The sequence below is a fragment of the Cyanistes caeruleus genome, chromosome 28 (genome assembly GCF_971803275.1).
Source record: "Cyanistes caeruleus chromosome 28, bCyaCae1.hap1.1, whole genome shotgun sequence".
Classification (NCBI taxonomy): Eukaryota; Metazoa; Chordata; class Aves; order Passeriformes; family Paridae; genus Cyanistes; species Cyanistes caeruleus.
The window spans coordinates 771566-794300 of record NC_141728.1 but is presented as its reverse complement, the minus strand read 5'-3'; the positions used below and the strand labels follow the sequence as shown (position 1 = coordinate 794300).

At 48.9% G+C, this 22735-nt stretch overlaps 2 protein-coding genes across 2 annotated transcripts in view; both read left to right on the top strand.

Annotated features, from left to right (window-relative positions):
- The window catches only part of PSMC4 (proteasome 26S subunit, ATPase 4), a 277421-nt gene that overhangs the window by 120765 nt on the left and 133921 nt on the right, over nucleotides 1-22735 (top strand). The gene's annotated exons all lie outside the window — the stretch shown is intronic.
- The window catches only part of MEGF8 (multiple EGF like domains 8), a 172158-nt gene that overhangs the window by 108802 nt on the left and 40621 nt on the right, over nucleotides 1-22735 (top strand). The window contains exons 27-32 of the mRNA XM_086864863.1: nucleotides 3217-3335; nucleotides 5369-5573; nucleotides 10896-11067; nucleotides 14082-14245; nucleotides 16490-16634; nucleotides 20175-20406. Coding sequence (XP_086720989.1) covers nucleotides 3217-3335; nucleotides 5369-5573; nucleotides 10896-11067; nucleotides 14082-14245; nucleotides 16490-16634; nucleotides 20175-20406 — 1037 coding nt within the window. The remainder of the gene's footprint in view (nucleotides 1-3216; nucleotides 3336-5368; nucleotides 5574-10895; nucleotides 11068-14081; nucleotides 14246-16489; nucleotides 16635-20174; nucleotides 20407-22735) is intronic.

Here is a 22735-nt window from a genome sequence, read left to right as displayed (position 1 = left end):
ACACCCCAAAAAAACCCAAATCACCCCAAAAATCCATCCCAAAACACCCAAATCCTGAAAAAACACCCCAAAAAACCCCAAATTACCCCAAAAATCCATCCCAAAACACCCAAATCCTGAAAAAACACCCCAAAACACCCCAAAAACCCCCAAATCACCCCAAAAATCCATCCCAAACCCCCAAATCCTGAAAAAACACCCCAAAAAACCCCAAAATCCCCAAATCACCCCAAAACCTCCAAAAACCCCCAAATCACCCCAAAAATCCATCCCAAAACACCCAAAATCCTGAAAAAACACCTCAAAAAAACCCCAAAAACCCCAAATCACCCCAAAAAATCACCCCAAAACACCCAAAATCCTGAAAAAACACCCCAAAAAACCCCAAATCACCCCAAAAATCCATCCCAAAACACCCAAAACCCTGAAAAAACACCCCAAAAAACCCCAAAATCCCCAAATCACCCCAAAAAACTCCAAAAACCCCCAAATCACCCCAAAAATCCATCCCAAAACACCCAAAATCCTGAAAAAACAACCCAAAAAACCCCAAAAACCCCCAAATCACCCCAAAATTCCATCCGAAAACACCCAAAATCCTGAAGAAACACCCCAAAAAAACCCAAATCACCCCAAAAATCCATCCCAAACCCCCAAATCACCCCAAAAATCCATCCCAAACCCCCAAATCCTGAAAAAACACCCCAAAAAACCCCAAAATCCCCAAATCACCCCAAAACCTCCAAAAACCCCCAAATCACCCCAAAAATCCATCCCAAAACACCCAAAATCCTGAAAAAACACCTCAAAAAAACCCCAAAAACCCCAAATCACCCCAAAAAATCACCCCAAAACACCCAAAATCCTGAAAAAACACCCCAAAAAACCCCAAATCACCCCAAAAAACCCCCAAAACCCCCGAATCACCCCAAAAATCCATCCCAAACCCCCCAAATTCCCCAATTTTCCCCCAAATTCCCAGATTTCCCCCCCCAAACTCCCCCAAATTCCCGGATTTTCCCCGAAATTCCCCGATTTTCCCCCAGAATTCCCAGATTTTCCCCCCAAACCCCCCAAATTCCCGGATTTCCCCCCGAAATTCCCAGATTTCCCCCCCCAAACCTCCCCAAATCCCCCCAAACCCCCCCAAATTCCCCAATTTTCCCCGAAATTCCCCAATTTTCCCCCAGATTTCCCAGATTTTCCCCCCAAACCCCCTGAAATTCCCGGATTTTCCCCGAAATTCCCGGATTTCCCCCCCCAAAACCCCCCCAAATTCCCAGATTTTCCTCCCAAACCCCCCAAATTTCCCCCCAAATTCCCAGATTTTCCCCCCCAAACCCCCCGAAATTCCCGGATTTCCCCCCTGAAATTCCCAGATTTTCCCCCCCAAACCCCCCAAATTCCCAGATTTCCCCCCGAAATTCCCGGATTTCTCCCCGAAATTCCCGGATTTCCCCCCCCAAACCCCCGAAATTCCCCGATTTTCCCCCAAATTCCCCGATTTTCCCCCAGAATTCTCAGATTTCCTCCCCAGATCCCCCAAATTTCTCCCCAAATTCCCCTCAGACCCCCCCAAAATCCTGAATTTTCCCCCAAATTCCCGGATTTCCCCCCCAAACCCCCTGAAATTCCCAGATTTTCCCCCCCCAAACCCCCCAAATTCCCAGATTTTCCCCCCAAATTCCCCGATTTTCCCCCAGAATTCTCAGATTTTCCCCCCAAACCCCCCAAATTCCCAGATTTCCCCCCGAAATTCCCAGATTTCCCCCCCCAAACCTCCCCAAATCCCCCCAAACCCCCCCAAATTCCCCGATTTTCCCCCCAAATTCCCGGATTTTCCCCCAAATTCCCTGATTTTTCCCCCCCAAACCCCCCAAATTCCCGGATTTTCCCCGAAATTCCCGGATTTCCCCCCCCAAAACCCCCCCAAATTCCCAGATTTTCCTCCCAAACCCCCCAAATTTCCCCCCAAATTCCCAGATTTCCCGCCCCAAACCCCCCCAAATTCCCAGATTTTCCCAAAACTTCCTGGATTTACCCATAAACCCCCCAAATTCCCAGATTTTCCTCCCAAATTCCCCCAAATTTCCCCTCAAATTCCCAGATTTCCCCCACCAAACCTCCCAAAATCCCCCCAAACCCCCCAAATTCCCCGATTTTCCCCCAGAATTCTCAGATTTCCCCCCCAGATCCCCCAAATTTCCCCCCAAAATCCCCCCAAACCCCCCAAATTCCCAGATTTTCCCCAAAATTCCCCGATTTTCCCAAAAATTCCCAGATTTTCCCCCCCAAACCCTCTGAAATTCCCAGATTTCCCCCCAAATTCCCAGATTTTCCCCCCAAACCCCCCAAATTCCCAGATTTCCCCCCCAAATTCCCGGATTTCCCCCCCAAACCCCCCAAATTCCCCCAATTTTCTCCCCAAATTCCCAAATTTCCCCCCAAATTCCCAAATTTCCCCCCCCAAATCCCCTCAAACCCCCCCAAATTCCCGGATTTTGCCCCCAAACCCCCCAAATTTCCCCCCAAATTCCCGGATTTCCTCTTCCAAACCTCCCAAAATCCCCCCAAACCCCCCCAAATTCCCAGATTTTCCCCCCCAAACCCCCCGAAATTCCCGGATTTCCCGCAGGATTCTCAGATTTCCCCCCCAGATCCCCCAAATTTCCCCCCAAAATCCCCTCAGACCCCCCCAAATTCCCCGATTTTCCCCCAAATTCCCAGATTTTCCCCCAAAATTCCCAGATTTCCCCCCCAAACCCCCCAAATTCCCCCAATTTGCCCCCAAATCCCCCAATTTTCTCCCCAAATTCCCAAATTTCCCCCCAAATTCCCAAATTTCCCCCCCCAAATCCCCTCAAACCCCCCCAAATTCCCAGATTTTGCCCCCAAACCCCCCAAATTTCCCCCCAAATTCCCGGATTTCCTCTTCCAAACCTCCCAAAATCCCCCCAAACCCCCCCAAATTCCCAGATTTTCCCCCCCAAACCCCCCGAAATTCCCGGATTTCCCGCAGGATTCTCAGATTTCTCCCCCAGATCCCCCAAATTTCCCCCCAAAATCCCCTCAGACCCCCCCAAATTCCCCGATTTCTCCCCGAAATTCCCAGATTTTCCCTCCAAACCCCCCAAATTCCCAGATTTCCCCCCGAAATTCCCGGATTTCCCCCCCAAATTCCCGGATTTCCCCCCGGAATTCCCGGGTTTCCCGCAGGACTCCCCGAGCCGCTTCCTGCGCCGCCTGGGCCACAGCCTCGTGCCCGGCCCCAACGAGACCCTCTGGCTCTTCGGGGGGCTCAGCCTGGCCCACGGACCCCTGGCCTCGCTCTACAGGTCAGAAACACCCCCAGAACACCCCGGAACACCCCAAAAACGGCCAAAAACGGCCAAAACCAGCCCAAAAACGGCAAAAAACACCCCAAAACACCCCAAAACACCCCCAGAACACCCCGAAAACGGCCAGAAACAGCCCAAAAACGGCAAAAAACACCCCAAAACACCCCAAAACACCCCCAGAACACCCCGAAAACGGCCAGAAACAGCCCAAAAACACCCCAAAACACCCCAAAACCAGCCCAAAACCAGCCAGAAACAGCCCAAAAACGGCAAAAAACACCCCAAAACACCCCAAAACACCCCAAAAACGGCCAGAAACAGCCACAAAACACCCCAAAAACGGCCAGAAACAGCCACAAAACAGCCCAAAAACGGCCAGAAACAGCCGAAACGGCCAGAAACAGCCCAAAAACACCCCAAAAACAGCCAGAAACAGCCCAAAAACACCCCAAAACACCCCAAAACCAGCCCAAAAACAGCCACAAACAGCCCAAAAACGGCAAAAAAAACCCCAAAACACCCCAAAAACGGCCAGAAACACCCCAAAAACACCCCGAAACACCCAAAAAACACCCCAAAACACCCCAAAACCACCCCAGAAACAGCCAGAAACACCCCCAAAACACCCCAAAAACGGCCAGAAACAGCCCAAAAACGGCAAAAAACACCCCCAGAATACCACGAAACACCCCAAAAACACCCCAAAAACGGCTGAAAACGCCCCAAAACACCCCGAAACACCCCGAAAACGGCCAGAAACAGCCCCAAAACACCCCGCAACACCCCAAAACACCCCAAAAACAGCCAGAAACGGCCCAAAAACAGCCCAAAAACGGCCAGAAACAGCCCAAAAACGGCCAGAAACAGCCCAAAAATGGCAATAAACACCCCAAAACACCCCAAAACACCCCCAGAACACCCCGAAACACCCCAGAAACACCCCAAAAATGGCTGAAAATGCCCCAAAACACCCCAAAACACCCCAAAAACAGCCAGAAACAGCCCTAAAACGGCTGAAAACAGCCCAAATCTGCCCCCAAAACTCCAAACTTTGACCCCAAATCTGCCTTTACCCCACCTGGACACACCTGGGGACACCCCTGGGGACACCTGGGGATACCTGGGGACACCTGGGGACACCTGGGCACACCTGGGGACACCTGGGGACACCTGGGCACACCTGGGGACACCTGGGACACACCTGGGGACACCTGGGGACACCTGGGGATACCTGGGCACACCTGGGGACACCTGGGACACACCTGGGACACACCTGGGACACACCTGGGGACACCTGGGGACACACCTGGACACACCTGGACACACCTGGGGACACGTGGGCACACCTGGGGACACCTGGGGACACACCTGGGGACACCTGGGGACACACCTGGGGACACCTGAGCCCCATTTTAACCCCACCTGGACACACCCAGACACACCTGGGGACACCTGAACCCCACTTTAACCCCACCTGGACACAGCTGGGGACACCTGGTGACACCTGAACACACCTGGGACACACCTGGGACACACCTGGGACACACCTGGGGACACCTGGGACACACCTGGGGACACCTGGGGACACCTGGGACACACCTGGGACACACCTGGGACACACCTGGGACACACCTGGGGACACCTGGGGACACCTGGGACACACCTGAGCCCCATTTTAACCCCACCTGGACACACCCAGACCCACCTGGGGACACCTGGACACACCTGGGGACACCTGGGCACACCTGGGCACACCTGGGGACACCTGGGCACACCTGGGCACACCTGGGGGCACCTGGGGACACCTGGGGACACCTGGGGACACACCTGGGCACACCTGGACACACCTGGGGCACATCTGGGGACACCTGGGACACACCTGGACACACTCAGACACACCTGGGGACACCTGGGACACACCTGGGGACACACCTGGGGACACACCTGGGGACACACCTGGGGACACACCCGAACTCACCCGAACTCACCTGAACTCACCTGAGCCCGTTGTGACCCCGCCCCTCCCCCAGGTTCTCTCTCCCTGATCTCCGCTGGACTCAGGTGCTGGCGGGGGAGGGGCAGGGCGGCCCCGGCCCCTCCCCCCGCTACCTGCACGCGGCCGCCGCCCTCCCGGGGGGCGGGGCCATGCTGCTGGTGGGGGGACTCACCTGGACAGGTGTGAGCCAGGACACCTGGCTGCTGAACCTCAGCTCGCTGCAATGGAGACGCCTGCAGGTGAGCAGGGACACACCTGGGGACACCTGGGGACACCTGGGGACACCTGGGGACACCTGGGCACACCTGGGGACACCTGGGGACACCTGGGGACACCAGAAACACACCTGGGGACACCAAAAACATACCTGGGGACACCTGAGATACACCTGAGATACACCTGGGGACACCTGGGGACACCTGAGACACACCTGGGGACACCTGGGGACATTGGGGACACACCTGGGGACATTGGGGACACACCTGGGGACATTGGGGACACACCTGGACAGGTGTGAGCCAGGACACCTGGCTGCTGAACCTCAGCTCGCTGCAATGGAGACGCCTGCAGGTGAGCAGGGGGACACCTGGGGACACACCTGGGGACATTGGGGACACCTGGGGACACCTGGGGACACCTGGGGACACCTGGGGACACCAAAAACACACCTGAGATACACCTGGGGACACCTGGACACACCTGGGGACATTGGGGACACACCTGGGGACATTGGGGACTCACCTGGACAGGTGTGAGCCAGGACACCTGGCTGCTGAACCTCAGCTCGCTGCAATGGAGACGCCTGCAGGTGAGCAGGGACACACCTGGGGACACCTGGGGACACACCTGGGGACACCTGGGGACACACCTGGGGACACCTGGGACACACCTGGGGACACCTGGAGATACCTGGGGACACACCTGGGGACACCTGGGGACACCAGAAACACACCTGGGGACACCTGGGGACACACCTGGGGACACCTGGGGACACCTGGGGACATTGGGGACACCTGAGATACACCTGGGGACACCAGAAACACACCTGAGACACACCTGGGACACACCTGGGGACACCTGGGGACACACCTGGGGACATTGGGGACATTGGGGACTCACCTGGACAGGTGTGAGCCAGGACACCTGGCTGCTGAACCTCAGCTCGCTGCAATGGAGACGCCTGCAGGTGAGCAGGGACACACCTGGGGACACCAAAAACACACCTGAGATACACCTGGGGACACCTGGGGACACACCTGGGGACACCTGGGGACACCTGGGGACACCTGGGGACACACCTGGGGACACCAAAAACATACCTGGACACACCTGGGGACACCTGGGACAGCCAAAACACACCTGGGGACACCCAGAACACACCTGGGGACACCTGGGGACACCAAAAACACACCTGGGGACACCTGAGATACACCTGGGACACACCTGGGGACACCTGGGGGGGCTGGGGACACCTGAGATACACCTGGGGACACCTGGGGACACCTGGATACACCTGGACACACCTGGGGACATTGGGGAGACACCTGGGGACATTGGGGACTCAACCGGACAGGTGTGAGCCAGGACACCTGGCTGCTGAACCTCAGCTCGCTGCAATGGAGACGCCTGCAGGTGAGCAGGGACACACCTGGGGACACCTGGGGACACCTGGGGACACCTGGGGACACCTGGGGACACACCTGGGGACACCAAAAACATACCTGGGACACACCTGGGGACACCTGGGACAGCCAAAACACACCTGGGGACACCTGGGACACACCTGGGACACACCTGGGGACACCTGGGGACACCTGGGGACACCTGTGGACACCTGGGGACACACCTGGGGACACCTGGGGACACCTGGGTGGCCAAAATGACCCCAAAAATGGCCAAAATCGGCCCAAATGACCCCAAATTTCAGCCCAAATCCCCCAAATTTGGGCTCCCGAACCCGAATTTTGGGCTCCCGATCCCAAATTTTCGGGTCCCAATTCCAAATTGGGGTCCCGATCCCAAATTCGGGGCTCCCGATCCCAAATTTGGGGCTCCCGATCCCCAATTTGGGTTCCTGATCCCAAATTTTGGGGTCCCGATCCCGAATTTTTGGGTCCCAATCCCGAATTTTGGGGTCCCGACCACAGATTTTGGGGCTCCTGATCCCAAATTCGGGGGTCCTGATCCTGAATTTTGGGGTCCCGATCCTGAATTTTGGGGTCCCGATCGCAAATTTGGGGCTCCTGATCCCCAATTCGGGGTCCCGATCCCAAATTTGGGGCTCCTGATCCCAAATTCGGGGGTCCTGATCCCGAATTTTGGGGTCCCGATCCCAGATTTTGAGCTCTGATCCCAAATTTGGGGCTCCTGATCCCCAATTCGGGGGTCCCGGTCCCAAATTTCGTGTTCCCGATCCCAAATTTTGGGCTCTTGGTCCTGAATTTTGGGTTCCTGATCCCAAATTTTCGGGTCCCAATCCCAAATTTTGGGGTCTCGATCCCAAATTCGAGGGTCCCAATCCCAAATTTTGGGCTCTTGGTCCTGAATTTTGTGTTCCCGATCCCAAATTTGGGTTCCCGATCCCGAATTTTGTGTTCCCGATCCCAAATCTGGGTTCCCGATCCCGAATTTTCGGGTCCCAATCCCCAATTTGGGTTCCTGATCCCAAATTTTGGGGTCCTGATCCCGAATTTTCGGGTCCCAATCCCAAATTTTCGAGTCCCAATCCCAAATTTTCGGCTCCTGATCCCAAATTTGGGCTCACAATCCCGAATTTTCGGGTCCCAATCCCCAATTTGGGTTCCTGATCCTAAATTTTGGGATCCTGATCCCGAATTTTTGGGTCCCAATCCCAAATTTTGGGCTCCCAATCCCAAATTAGGGGGTCCCAATCCCAAATTTTGGGCTCTTGGTCCTGAATTTTGTGTTCCCGATCCCAAATTTGGGTTCCCGATCCCGAATTTTCGGGTCCCGATCCCAAATTTGGGGCTCCTGATCCCCAATTCGGGGGTCCCAATCCCAAATTTTGGGCTCCCGATCCCGAATTTTGGGCTCCCAATCCCCAATTTGGGGCTCCTGATCCCAAATTCGGGGGTCCTGATCCCGAATTTTCGGGTCCCAATCCCAAATTCGGGGTTCCCAATCCCAAATTTTGTGTTTCCCCCCGCCAGGCTCCGCAGGTTCCGGCCGTGGCCGGGCACTCGCTGACGGCCGGGGGGTCCCGGGGGGTTTTCGGGTCCCAATCCCCAATTTGGGGTCCCGATCCCAAATTTTGGGTTCCCGATCCCAAATTCGAGGGTCCCAATCCCAAATTTTGGGGTCTCGATCCCAAATTCAAGGGTCCCAATCCCAAATTTGGGTTCCTGATCCCAAATTTTGGGGTCCTGATCCCGAATTTTCGGGTCCCAATCCCCAATTCGGGGGTCCTGATCCCCAATTCGGGGGTCCCGATCCCAAATTTGGGGCTCCCAATCCCCAATTCGGGGGTCCCGATCCCGGATTTTGGGGTCCCGATCCCGGATTTTGGGGTCCCGATCCTGAACTTTCAGCTCCTGATCCCCAATTTTTGGCTCCCAATCCCAAATTTGTGTTCCTGATCCCAAATTTGGGGCTCCTGATCCCCAAATCGGGGGTCCCGATCCCGAATTTTGGGGTCCCAATCCCAAATTTCGTGTTCCCGATCCCGAATTTCCCGTTTCCCCCCGCCAGGCTCCGCAGGTTCCGGCCGTGGCCGGGCACTCGCTGACGGCCGGGGGGTCCCGGGGGGTTTTCGGGTCCCGATCCCAAATTTGGGGCTCCCAATCCCCAATTCGGGGGTCCTGATCCCGAATTTTGGGGTCCTGATCCCGAATTTTGGGGTCCCGATCCCAAATTTGGGGCTCCTGATCCCCAATTCGGGGGTCCCGATCCCGAATTTTGGGGTCTCGATCCCAAATTCGAGGGTCCCAATCCCAAATTTTGGGCTCTTGGTCCTGAATTTTGGGCTCCTGATCCCAAATTTTGGGCTCCCAATCCCAAATTTTGGGGTCTCGATCCCAAATTTGAGGCTCCCAGTCCCAAATTTTCGAGTCCCAATCCTGAATTTGGGGCTCCTGATCCCAAATTCGGGGGTCCCGATCCCAAATTTCGGGTTCCCAATCCCAAATTTGGTGCTCCTGATCCCAAATTGGGGCTCCCAATCCCAAATTCGAGGGTCCCAATCCCAAATTTTGGGTTCCCGATCCCAAATTCGGGGGTCCCAATCCCAAATTTGAGGGTCCCAATCCCAAATTTTGGGCTCCTGATCCCCAAATCGGGGGTCCCGATCCCGAATTTTGGGTTCCCGATCCCAAATTCGGGGGTCCCAATCCCAAATTTTCGGGTCCCGATCCCAAATTTTGGGCTCCTGATCCCCAAATCGGGGGTCCCGATCCCGAATTTTGGGTTCCCGATCCCAAATTCGGGGGTCCCAATCCCGAATTTTGTGTTTCCCCCTGCCAGGCTCCGCAGGTTCCGGCCGTGGCCGGGCACTCGCTGACGGCCGGGGGGTCCCGGGGGGTTTTCGGGTCCCAATCCCAAATTTGGGGCTCCCAATCCCCAATTCGGGGGTCCCGATCCCGAATTTTGGGCTCCTGATCCCGAATTTTCGGCTCAAAATCCCAAATTTGAGGTCCCAATCCCAAATTTTGGGGTCTCGATCCCAAATTTGAGGCTCCCAGTCCCAAATTTTCGAGTCCCAATCCTGAATTTGGGGCTCCTGATCCCAAATTCGGGGCTCCCGATCCCAGATTTTGGGCTCCCAATCCCCAATTTGGGCTCCTGATCCCAAATTCGGGGGTCCTGATCCCGAATTTCGTGTTCCCGATCCCGAATTTTGGGGTCCCAATCCCGAATTTTCAGCTCCCGATCCCAAATTTGGGCTCCCAATCTCCAATTTGGGTTCCAATCCTGAATTTTCGGCTCCTGATCCCAAATTTTCGGGTCCCGATCCCGAATTTTTGGGTCCCGATCCTGAATTTTGGGGCTCCCAATCCCAAATTTGAGGGTCCCAATCCCCAAATTTTGGGGTCCTGATCCCGAATTTTTGGGTCCCAATCCCCAATTTGGGTTCCTGATCCCAAGTTTTGGGGTCCTGATCCCAAATTTTCGGCTCCTGATCCCCAAATCAGGGGTCCTGATCCCAAATTTTGGGGTCCTGATCCCGAATTTTTGGGTCCCGATCCCGAATTTTGGGCTCCTGATCCCCAAATCGGGGGTCCCGATCCCAAATTTTGGGGTCCCAATCCCCAATTCGGGGGTCTCAATCCCAAATTTTGGGCTCTCGATCCCGAATTTTGGGGTCCCAATCCCAAATTTTGGGTTCCCAATCCCAAATTTTGGGCTCTGATCCCAAATTTGGGGCTCCTGATCCAAATTCAGGGGTCCCGATCCCAAATTTTCGGGCTCCCGATCCCGAATTTTTGGGTCCCAATCCCCAATTTGGGGCTCCTGATCCCAAATTCGGGGGTCCTGATCCCGAATTTTCGGGTCCCAATCCCAAATTCGGGGGTCCCAATCCCGAATTTTGTGTTTCCCCCTGCCAGGCTCCGCAGGTTCCGGCCGTGGCCGGGCACTCGCTGACGGCCGGGGGGTCCCGGGGGGTTTTTTTGGTGGGGGGCTTCTCCCCCCAGAACGGCTTCAACACCGAGCTGCTCATCTTCGACCCCCGCACCGAAATTTGGGGGGTGGGAGTCCAGGCCGGGACCCCCCCCACAGGTAAAAAAATGAACCCCAAAAATTGGGGGTTTTACCCCAAAAAAAATCCCGGGAAAATTGGGTGGGAAATGGGGAAAAAATGGGAAAAATGGGAAAAAATGGGAAAAAAAAGGGGGAAAATGGGGAAAAATGGGGGAAAAATGGGGAAAATGGGGGGAAAATGGGGAAAAATGGGAAAAAATGGGGAAAAATGGGGAAAAATGGGAAAAAATGGGGGAAAATGGGAAAAAAAAGGGAAAAAATGGGGGGAAAATGGGAAAAATGGGGAAAAATGGGGAAAAAATGGGGAAAAATGGGGAAAAAATGGGGAAAAATGGGGAAAAATGGGGAAAAATGGGGAAAAAATGGGGAAAAAATGGGGAAAAAATGGGGAAAAAATGGGGAAAAATGGGAAAAAATGGGAAAAATGGGGAAAAATGGGGAAAAAATGGGGAAAATGGGGAAAAATGGGGAAAAATGGGGAAAAAAAAGGGAAAAAATGGGGAAAAAATGGGGAAAAAATGGGAAAAATGGGGAAAAAATGGGGAAAAATGGGGGAAAATGGGGAAAATGGAGAAAAATGGGAAAAAAAAGGGAAAAAATGGGGGAAAATGGGGAAAAAATGGGGAAAAATGGGGAAAAATTGGGGGGAAAAATGGGATGGGAGCCCCTCCCCCACCTTGAAATTTGGGGGGTGGGAGTCCAGGCCGGGACCCCCCCCCACAGGTAAAAAATGAACCCCCAAAATTGGGGGTTTTACCCCAAAAAAAATCCCGGGAAAATTGGGTGGGAAATGGGGAAAAAATGGGGAAAAAAATGGGAAAAAAAATGGGGGAAAATGGGAAAAAAAAGGGGGAAAATGGGGAAAAATGGGGAAAAAATGGGGAAAATGGGGGAAAATGGGAAAAAATGGGGGAAAAATGGGAAAAAAATGGGGAAAAAATGGGGAAAAAATGGGGAAAAATGGGGAAAAATGGGGATAAAATGGGGAAAAATGGGGATAAAATGGGGAAAAATGGGAAAAATGGGAAAAAATGGGGAAAAATGGGGGAAAAATGGGGAAAAATGGGAAAAAATGGGGAAAAATGGGGAAAAATGGGGAAAAAATGGGGAAAAATGGGGAAAATGGGGAAAAATGGGGAAAATGGGAAAAAATGGGGAAAAAATGGGGAAAAAAAAGGGAAAAAATGGGGAAAAAAATGGGGAAAAAATGGGGAAAAATGGGGAAAAATGGGGAAAAATGGGGAAAATGGGAAAAAATGGGGAAAAATGGGGAAAAATGGGGAAAAAATGGGGAAAAATGGGGGAAAATGGGGAAAAATGGGGAAAATGGGAAAAAATGGGGAAAAAATGGGGAAAAAATGGGGAAAATGGGGGAAAATGGGAAAAAAAAGGGGGAAAATGGGGAAAAAATGGGGAAAAATGGGGAAAAAATGGGGAAAAATGGGAAAATTGGGGGGGGAAATGGGATGGGAGCCCCTCCCCCACCCGGAAATTTGGGGGGTGGGACCCCCCCCCACAGGTAAAAAGTGAACCCCCAAAATTGGGGATTTCACCCCCAAAAAAAATCCCGGGAAAATTGGGTGGGAAATGGGGAAAAAATGGGATCACCCAAAATCCCCAAAATCCAAAAAAAATCCCCAAAATCCCCCCAAAATCCCCCCAAAAAACCCAAATCCACCCAAATTCACCCAAAATCCTCTAAATCCCTCCAAGACCCCCCAAATCCCCCCCAAATTCCCGAAATCCCTCCCAAAAATCCCTTTAAATCCACCCAAATCCCCCTAAATCCACCCAAAATTCCCCAAAATCACCCAAAATTCCCTAAAATCCCCCAAAATCCCCCAAAATTCCCTAAAATTCACCCAAATTGCCAAAAAATCTGCCCCAAAATCCCCCCAGAGCCCCCAAAAATCCCCAAAAATCCCCAAAAATTCACCAAAATTCACCAAAAATCCACCAAAAATTCCAAAAAAATGCAAAAAAATTCCCAAAAAATTCCCAAAAAATTCCCAAAATTTCCCCAAATCCCCCAAAGCCCCAAATTCCCCCAAATTCCCCCAAAATCACTTTAAATCCACCAAAAATCCATCAAAAATCCCCCCAAAATCCCAAAAAAATCCCCAAAAAAATCCCAAAAAATCCAAAAAAAATCCAAAAAAATCCCAAAAAATTCCCAAAAAATCCAAAAAAAATCCCAAAGCCCCAAATTCCCCCAAATTCCCCCAAAATCCCCCAAAATCATTTTAAATCCACCAAAAAATCCCCAAAAATCCCCAAAAATCCCCAAAAAAATCCCAAAAAATCAAAAAAAAATTCTAAAAAAATCCAAAAAAATCCCAAAAAAATCCAAAAAAATTCCCAAAAAATTCCCAAAAATGCCCAGAATTCCCAAATTTCCCTCTGCAGGTATTTATGGTCACTCAGCCTCGTTCCACGAGCCCTCGGAGTCTCTGTTCGTTTTTGGGGGGCAGCGATTCCACGTGGAGCCCCCTCCCCAAATCCCCCCAAAATCCACCCAAAATCCACCCAAAATTCCCTAAAATCCCCCAAAATTCCCCAAAATTCCCCAAAATTCACCCAAAATTCCCCCAAATCCGCCCAAATTCCCTAAAATCCCCCAAAATTCCCCAAAATTCCCTAAAATTCCCCCAAAATTCACCCAAATTCCAAAAAAATCTCCCAAAAAATCCCCCCAGAGCCCCCAAAAATCCCCAAAAATTCACCAAAAATTCACCAAAATTCACCAAAAATCCCCAAAAAATTCCCAAAAAATCCCAAGAAATTCCCAAAAAATTCCCAAAATTTCCCCAAATCCCCCAAAGCCCCAAATTCCCCCAAAATCATTTTAAATCCATCAAAAATCCATCAAAAATCCCAAAAAAATTCACCAAAAATTCACAAAAAAATCCAAAAAAATCAAAAAAAAATCCCCAAAAAATCCCAAAAAATTCCCAAAAAAATCCAAAAAAAATCCAAAAAAATCCCCAAAAAATTCCCAAAAATCCCCAGAATTCCCAAATTTCCCTCTGCAGGTATTTATGGTCACTCAGCCTCGTTCCACGAGCCCTCGGAGTCTCTGTTCGTTTTTGGGGGGCAGCGATTCCACGTCGAACGCGTCGCCCCCAGCGCGGAGCTCTACAGCCTCCACCTGCCCCGGCTCACCTGGAGCCTCCTGGCACCTGCCCGGGGGGAAAAGGTGGGAAAATCCGGGAATTCTGGGGAAAATTTGGGAATTTTGGGGGAAATTTGGGGATTTTGGGTGAAAAAATGGGGATTTTGGGTGAAAAAATGGGATTTAAATTGAATTTTTGGGGGTTAAAATGGGATTTTAAGGGTTAAAATGGGGTTAAAATGGGAATTTAAAGGGTTAAAATGGGATTTTAAGGGTTAAAATGGGAATTTTTGGGGGAAAAAATGGGAATTTGGGGAAAAATTTGGGAATTTTGGGTGAAAAAATGGGGATTTTGGGGGTTGAAATGGGATTTTTGGGGGGTTTGAGGGGGGCTCTTCACCTGCCCCGGCTCACCTGGAGCCTCCTGGCACCTGCCCGGGGGGAAAAGGTGGGAAAATCCGGGAATTCTGGGGAAAATTTGGGAATTTTGGGTGAAAATTTGGGGATTTTGGGTGAAAAAATGGGGATTTTGGGAGGATTTTTAGTGAAAAAATGGGATTTTTTGGTGAAAAAATGGGATTTAAATGGGATTTTAAAGGGTTAAAATGGGATTTTAAGGGTTAAAATGGGATTTAAATTGAATTTTGGGGGAAAATTGGGAATTTTGGGTGAAAAAATGGGGATTTTGGGGGATTTATGGTGAAAAAATGGGATTTTTTGGTGAAAAAATGGGATTTAAATTGAATTTTTTGGGGATTTAAATGGGATTTTAAGGGTTAAAATGGGATTTAAATGGGAATTTAAAGGGTTAAAATGGGATTTAAAGGGTTAAAATGGGAATTTTGGGGAAAATTTCGGAATTTTGGGTGAAAAAATGGGAATTTTGGGGGGGTTTATGGTGAAAAAATGGGATTTTTTGGTGAAAAAATGGGATTTAAATTGAATTTTTGGGGGATTTAAATGGGATTTTAAGGGTTAAAATGGGATTTAAATGGGAATTTTGGGGGGAAAATGGGAATTTTGGGGAAAATTTGGGAATTTTGGGTGGAAAAAATGGGAATTTTGGGTGAAAAAATGGGAATTTTGGGGGGGTTTATGGTGAAAAAATGGGATTTTTTGGTGAAAAAATGGGATTTAAATTGAATTTTTGGGGGATTTAAATGGGATTTTAAGGGTTAAAATGGGGTTTAAATGGGAATTTAAAGGGTTAAAATGGGATTTTAAGGGTTAAAATGGGAATTTTGGGGAAAATTTGGGAATTTTGGGTGAAAAAATGGGAATTTTGGGGGGGTTTATGGTGAAAAAATGGGATTTTTTGGTGAAAAAATGGGATTTAAATTGAATTTTTGGGGGATTTAAATGGGAATTTAAGGGTTAAAATGGGATTTTAAGGGTTAAAATGGGATTTAAATTGAATTTTGGGGGAAAATTGGGGATTTTGGGGAAAATTTGGGAATTTTGGGGGAAAAAATGGGATTTTTTGGTGAAAAAATGGGACTTAAATTGAATTTTTGGGGGTTAAAATGGGATTTTAAAGGTTAAAATGGGATTTAAATGGGAATTTTGGGGGGAAAATGGGAATTTTGGGGGAAAACTTGGGAATTTTGGGTGAAAAAATGGGAATTTTGGGGGGGTTTATGGTGAAAAAATGGGATTTTTTGGTGAAAAAATGGGATTTAAATGGGAATTTAAAGGGTTAAAATGGGATTTTAAGGGTTAAAATGGGAATTTTGGGGAAAATTTGGGAATTTTGGGTGAAGAAATGGGAATTTTGGGTGAAGAAATGGGAATTTTGGGGGAAAAAATGGGGATTTTGGGTGAATAAATGGGGATTTTGGGTGAAAAAATGGGGATTTTGGGGGGGTTTATGGTGAAAAAATGGGATTTAAATTGAATTTTTGGGGGTTAAAATGGGATTTTAAGGGTTAAAATGGGATTTTAAGGGTTAAAATGGGAATTTTGGGGAAAATTTGGGAATTTTTAGTGAAAAAATGGGAATTTTTGGTGAAAAAATGGGATTTAAATGGGATTTTTGGGGGGTTAAAATGGGATTTAAAGGGTTAAAATGGGATTTTAAGGGTTAAAATGGGATTTTAAGGGTTAAAATGGGAATTTTGGGGAAAATTTGGGAATTTTGGGTGAAAAAATGGGATTTTGGTGGATTTAAATTGAATTTTGTGGGTTAAAATTCCATTTTTTGGGGTTCATTCCCTGGCATTTGGGGCTTTCCTGGTCGGATTTTCACGGGGTTTTTTTTGGGGGGGGTCTCTTAATTTTGGGGAGGGGTCTCCTAAAATTTTGGGGGTGGTTTTTTTTTTTTTTGGGCAGCCCCGCCCCCATTTTTTCCACGCCGCCGCGATTTTGGGGGACACCCTGGTGGTCCTGGGGGGTCGCAGCGACCGCCGGGATTTCGGCAACGAGGTCCTGCTCTACCAAATCCGCTGCAATTCCTGGATCCTGCCCCCCCACACGGGTGAGGAGGGGTCCCCCCAATTTGGGGAGGGGTCTCAGGGATGGGGGGGGTGGAAAAATGGGGGAGGGGGCGAAAATTGGGTGAAAATCGGGCAAAATTTGGCTTAAAAATGAGGAAAAATGGTAAAAAATGGGGAAAAATGGGGGGGGAATTGGGTCTGGGGTCCCTTTTTGGGCGGGGTTTGGGGGTTCCCCAATTTGGGGAGGGGTCTCAGGGATGGGGGGGGTGGAAAAATGGGGGAGGGGGCGAAAATTGGGTGAAAATCGGGTGAAAAATGGGTTAAAAATGACAAAAAATGGGAAAAAATGAGGGGGGAATTGGGTCTGGGGTCCCTTTTTGGGCGGGGTTTGGGAGTTCCCCAATTTGGGGAGGGGTCTCAGGGATGGGGGGGTGGAAAAATGGGGGAGGGGGCGAAAATTGGGTGAAAATTGGGGAAAATTTGGCTTAAAAATGAGAAAAAATGGGAAAAAATGAGGGGGGAATTGGGTCTGGGGTCCCTTTTTGGGCGGGGTTTGGGCGTTCCCCAATTTGGGGAGGGGTCTCAGGGGTGGGGGGGGTCCTAAAATGGGGGAGGGGGCGAAAATTGGGTGAAAATTGGGGAAAATTTGGCTTAAAAATGAATAAAAATGGTTAAAAATGGGGAAAAATAGGGGGGGAATTGGGTCTGGGGTCCCTTTTTGGGCGTTCCCCAATTTGGGGAGGGGTCTCAGGGATGGGGGGGGTGGAAAAACGGGGGAGGGGGCGAAAATTGGGTGAAAATCGGGTGAAAAATGGGAAAAAACAGGAAAAAATTGGGATTTTTTGGGGATTTTTTGGGGGGATTTTTGGGAATTTTTTGGGATTTTTTGGGAATTTTTTGGGATTTTTTGGGGATTTTTTGGGAATTTTGGGGGGGTTTTATGGGAATTTTTTGGGGATTTCATGGGAATTTTGGGGGGGATTTTTGGGAATTTTGGTCTCAAATTTTTGGGATTTTTTGGGGGATTTTTGGGGATTTTTGGGTCAAAATTTTCGGGATTTTTGGGGGGATTTTTTGTAGAAATTTGGGTCAAAAATCGGGATTTTTGGGGACAAATTTGGGTCAAAAATTGGAATTTTTGGGGTGATTTTTGGGAATTTTTGTCTCAAATTTTCGGGATTTTTTTGAATTTTGGTCTCTAATTTTCAGGATTTTTGGGGGGATTTTTGGGAATTTTGGTCTCAAATTTTCAGGATTTTTGGGGAAATTTGGGTCAAAGTTCGGGATTTTGAGGGGATTTTTGGGCTCAAAAATCAGAATTTTTGGGAAGATTTTTGGGGAATTTTGGGTCAAAATTTTCAGGATTTTTGGGGGGAAATTTGGGTCAAAAATTGGGATTTTTGGGGGGGATTTTTGGAGAAATTTGGGTCAAAAATCGGAATTTTTGGGTGGATTTTTTGGAGAAATTTGGGTCAAAAATCGGGATTTTTGGGGGGATTTTGGGCCAAATTTGGGTCAAAATTCAGGATTTTTGGGTGGATTTTTGGGATTTTTGGGGTCAAAATTCAGGATTTTTGGGGGGAAATTTGGGTCAAAAATTGGGGATTTTTGGGTGTAATTTTGGGGATTTTGGGTCAAAAATTGGGATTTTTGGGTGGATTTTTGGAGAAATTTAGGTCAAAAATTGGGATTTTTGGGGGGATTTTTGGGAATTTTGGGGTCAAAATTCGGGATTTTTGGGAGGATTTTTGGGGAATTTTGGTCTCAAATTTGCAGGATTTTTGGGGGGATTTTTGGGCCAAATTTGGGTCAAAAATTGGAATTTTTGTGTGGATTTTTTGGAGAAATTTGGGTCAAAATTGGGGATTTTTTGGGTGTAATTTTGGGAATTTTGGTCTCAAATTTTCAGGATTTTTGGGTGTAATTTTGGGAATTTTGGTCTCAAATTTCTGGGATTTTTGGGGGGATTTTTGGGATTTTGGTCTGAAATTTTGGGGATTTTTTGGAATTTTGGTCTCTAATTTTTGGGATTTTTTGGTATTTTTTGGGGGTCTCTTTCGTGACGCCTCCTCCCCATTTTCCCCGCAGACCCCTCGGTGCTGGGACCCCCCATGCCCGGCTCGGTCTCTCACGCCCTGGCCCAGCTCGGGGGGCTCCTCCTGCTCTCGGGGGGATTCAATGGGGAAATTGGGGGCAAAATTCGGGATTTTGGGGGGCAAATTTGGGGCAAAATTGGGGATTTTTGGGGGCAAATTTGGGAATTTTGGTCTCAAATTTTTGGGATTTTTGGGGGGATTTTTGGGAATTTTGGTCTCAAATTTTCGGATTTTTGGGGGGATTTTTGGGGATTTTGGTCTCAAATTTTCAGGATTTTTGCGGGGATTTTTGGGGAATTTTGGGTCAAAATTCGGGATTTTGGGAGGCAAATTTGGGGCAAAATTGGCGATTTTTGGGGGGGATTTTTGGGGATTTTGGTCTCAAATTTTCAGGATTTTTGCGGGGATTTTTGGGGAATTTTGGGTCAAAATTGGGGATTTTGGGAGGCAAATTTGGGGCAAAATTCAGGATTTTTGGGGGGGATTTTTGGGGATTTTTGTCTCAAATTTTTGGGATTTTTGGGGGGATTTTTGGGGATTTTGGTCTCAAATTTTCAGGATTTTTTGGGTGTAATTTTGAGAATTTTGGTCTCAAATTTCTGGGATTTTTGCGGGGATTTTTGGGGAATTTTGGGTCAAAAATCGGGATTTTTGGGGGGATTTTGGGCCAAATTTGGGTCAAAAATTGGGATTTTTGGGGGGGATTTTGGGAATTTTGGTCTCAAATTTTCGGGATTTTTGGGGGGATTTTTGGGCCAAATTTGGGTCAAAATTCGGGATTTTTGGGTGGATTTTTTGGAGAAATTTGGGTCAAAAATTGGGATTTTTGGGTGTAATTTTGGGAATTTTGGTCTGAAATTTCTGGGATTTTTTGGAATTTTGGTCTCTAATTTTTGGGATTTTTTGGGGTTTTTTGGGGGTCTCTTTCGTGACGCCCCCTCCCCATTTTCCCCGCAGACCCCTCGGTGCTGGGACCCCCCATGCCCGGCTCGGTCTCTCACGCCCTGGCCCAGCTCGGGGGGCTCCTCCTGCTCTCGGGGGGATTTTGGGGGGAAATTGGGGGCAAAAATCGGGATTTTTGGGGGCAAATTTGGGTCAAAAATTGGGATTTTTTGGGTGTAATTTTGGGAATTTTGGTCTGAAATTTTCAGGATTTTTGCGGGGATTTTTGGGGAATTTTGGGTCAAAAATTGGGATTTTTGGGGGGGATTTTGGGAATTTTGGTCTCAAATTTTCGGGATTTTTGGGGGGATTTTTGGGCCAAATTTGGGTCAAAATTCGGGATTTTTGGGCCAAATTTGGGTCAAAAATTGGAATTTTTGGGTGGATTTTTTGGAGAAATTTGGGTCAAAAATTGGGATTTTTGGGTGTAATTTTGGGAATTTTGGTCTGAAATTTTCGGGATTTTTGGGGGGAATTTGGCACCAAAATTGGGGATTTTTTGGGGGTCTCTTTCGTGACGCCCCCTCCCCATTTTCCCCGCAGACCCCTCGGTGCTGGGACCCCCCATGCCCGGCTCGGTCTCTCACGCCCTGGCCCAGCTCGGGGGGCTCCTCGTGGTCTCGGGGGGATTCAATGGGGGGGTCCTGGGGGGTCTCTGGGGGCTCCGGGTGCCCCCCGAGCCCTGCGGGACCCTCCCCGACCCCCCCCGCTGCCACTCGGGGGGCTCCTGCGCCTGGTGCGGGGGGCGCTGCCGGGGGGCCCTGGAGGCTGAAAGGTGAGATTTGGGGGGAAAAAGGGGAATTTTGGGAAAAAAACGGGAAAATTTGGGGAAAAAACGCGAAAATTTGGGGAAAAAAACCAAAAATTTGGGGAAAAAACGCGAAAATTTGGGATTTTGGGGAGCAAAAATTGAGATTTTGGGGGGGTTTGGGGGGGAAATTGGGGAAATTTGGGGAAAAAAGAGGAAAAATTGGGATTTTTGGGGGAAAAATTGGGATTTTGGGGGAAAAATTGGGATTTTAGGGGGAAAAATCGGGATTTTAGGGGTGGTTTGGGGGGATTTTGGGAGATTTTGGGGGGATTTGAGGGATTTTGGGGGGCTCGGGGGGCTCCTGCGCCTGGTGCGGGGGGCGCTGCCGGGGGGCCCTGGAGGCTGAAAGGTGAGATTTGGGGGGAAAAAAGGGAATTTTGGGAAAAAAACGGGAAAATTTGGCGAAAAAACGCGAAAATTTGGGGAAAAAACGTGAAAATTTGGGGAAAAACCACAAAAATTTGGGGAAAAAACACAAAAATTTGGGATTTTGGGGGGCAAAAATTGAGATTTTGGGGGGGTTTGGGGGGGAAAATTGGGGAAATTTGGGGAAAAAACGGGAAAAATTGGGATTTTTGGGGGAAAAATCGAGATTTTAGGGGTGGTTTGGGGGGATTTTGGGAGATTTTGGGGGGATTTGAGGGATTTTGGGGGGCTCGGGGGGCTCCTGCGCCTGGTGCGGGGGGCGCTGCCGGGGGGCCCTGGAGGCCGAAAGGTGAGATTTGGGGGGAAAAAAGGGAATTTTGGGAAAAAAACGGGAAAATTTGGGGAAAAAAAGTGAAAATTTGGGGAAAAAACGCAAAAATTTGGGATTTTGGGGGGCAAAAATTGAGATTTTGGGGGGGTTTGGGGGGGAAATTGGGGAAATTTGGGGAAAAAAACGGGAAAAATTGGGATTTTTGGGGGAAAAAATCAGTATTTTAGGAGGAAAAATTGGGATTTTAGGGGTATTTTGGGGGGATTTGAGGGATTTTGGGGGGCTCGGGGGGCTCCTGCGCCTGGTGCGGGGGGCGCTGCCGGGGGGCCCTGGAGGCGGAAAGGTGAGATTTGGGGGGAAAAAAGGGAATTTTGGGAAAAAAAACGGGAAAATTTGGCGAAAAAAAGTGAAAATTTGGGGAAAAAACGCAAAAATTTGGGATTTTGGGGGGCAAAAATTGAGATTTTGGGGGGGTTTGGGGGGGAAAATTGGGAAAATTTGGGGAAAAAACGGGAAAATTTGGGGAAAAAACACAAAAATTTGGGGAAAAACCGCGAAAATTTGGGAAAAAAACGCGAAAATTTGGGAAAAAACACAAAAATTTGGGATTTTGGGGGGCAAAAATTGAGATTTTGGGGGGATTTGGGGGAAAATTGGGGAAATTTGGGGAAAAAACGCGAAAATTTGGGGAAAAACCGCGAAAATTTGGGGAAAAAAAGTGAAAATTTGTGGGAAAAACGTGAAAATTTGGGGAAAAACACAAAAATTTGGGATTTTGGGGGGCAAAAATTGAGATTTTGGGGGGATTTGGGGGAAAATTGGGGAAATTTGGGGAAAAAACGCGAAAATTTGGGGAAAAACCGCGAAAATTTGGGGAAAAAAAGTGAAAATTTGTGGGAAAAACGTGAAAATTTGGGGAAAAACACAAAAATTTGGGATTTTGGGGGGCAAAAATTGAGATTTTGGGGGGATTTGGGGTAAAATTGGGGAAATTTGGGGAAAAAACGCGAAAATTTGGGGAAAAACCGCGAAAATTTGGGGAAAAAAAGTGAAAATTTGTGGGAAAAACGTGAAAATTTGGGGAAAAACACAAAAATTTGGGATTTTGGGGGGCAAAAATTGGGATTTTGGGGGGGATTTGGGGAAATCTGGGGAAAAAAACGGGAAAAATTGGGATTTTTGGGGGAAAAATCGGGATTTTAGGGGGAAAAATCGGGATTTTAGGGGTGGTTTGGGGGGATTTTGGGAGATTTTGGGGGGATTTGAGGGATTTTGGGGGGCTCGGGGGGCTCCTGCGCCTGGTGCGGGGGGCGCTGCCGGGGGGCCCTGGAGGCTGAAAGGTGAGATTTGGGGGGAAAAAATGGAATTTTGGGAAAATTTGGGGAAAAAACGGGAAAATTTGGGGAAAAAACGCAAAAATTTGGGATTTTGGGGGGCAAAAATTGAGATTTTGGGGGGGTTTGGAGGGGAAAAATAGGGATTTTGGGAGGGGAAATTGGGATTTTGGGGGGGATTTGGGGAGAAATTGGGGAAATTTGGGGAAAATTGGGAAAATTTGGGAAAAAATTGGTATTTTGGGGGTGAAAATTGGGAAAA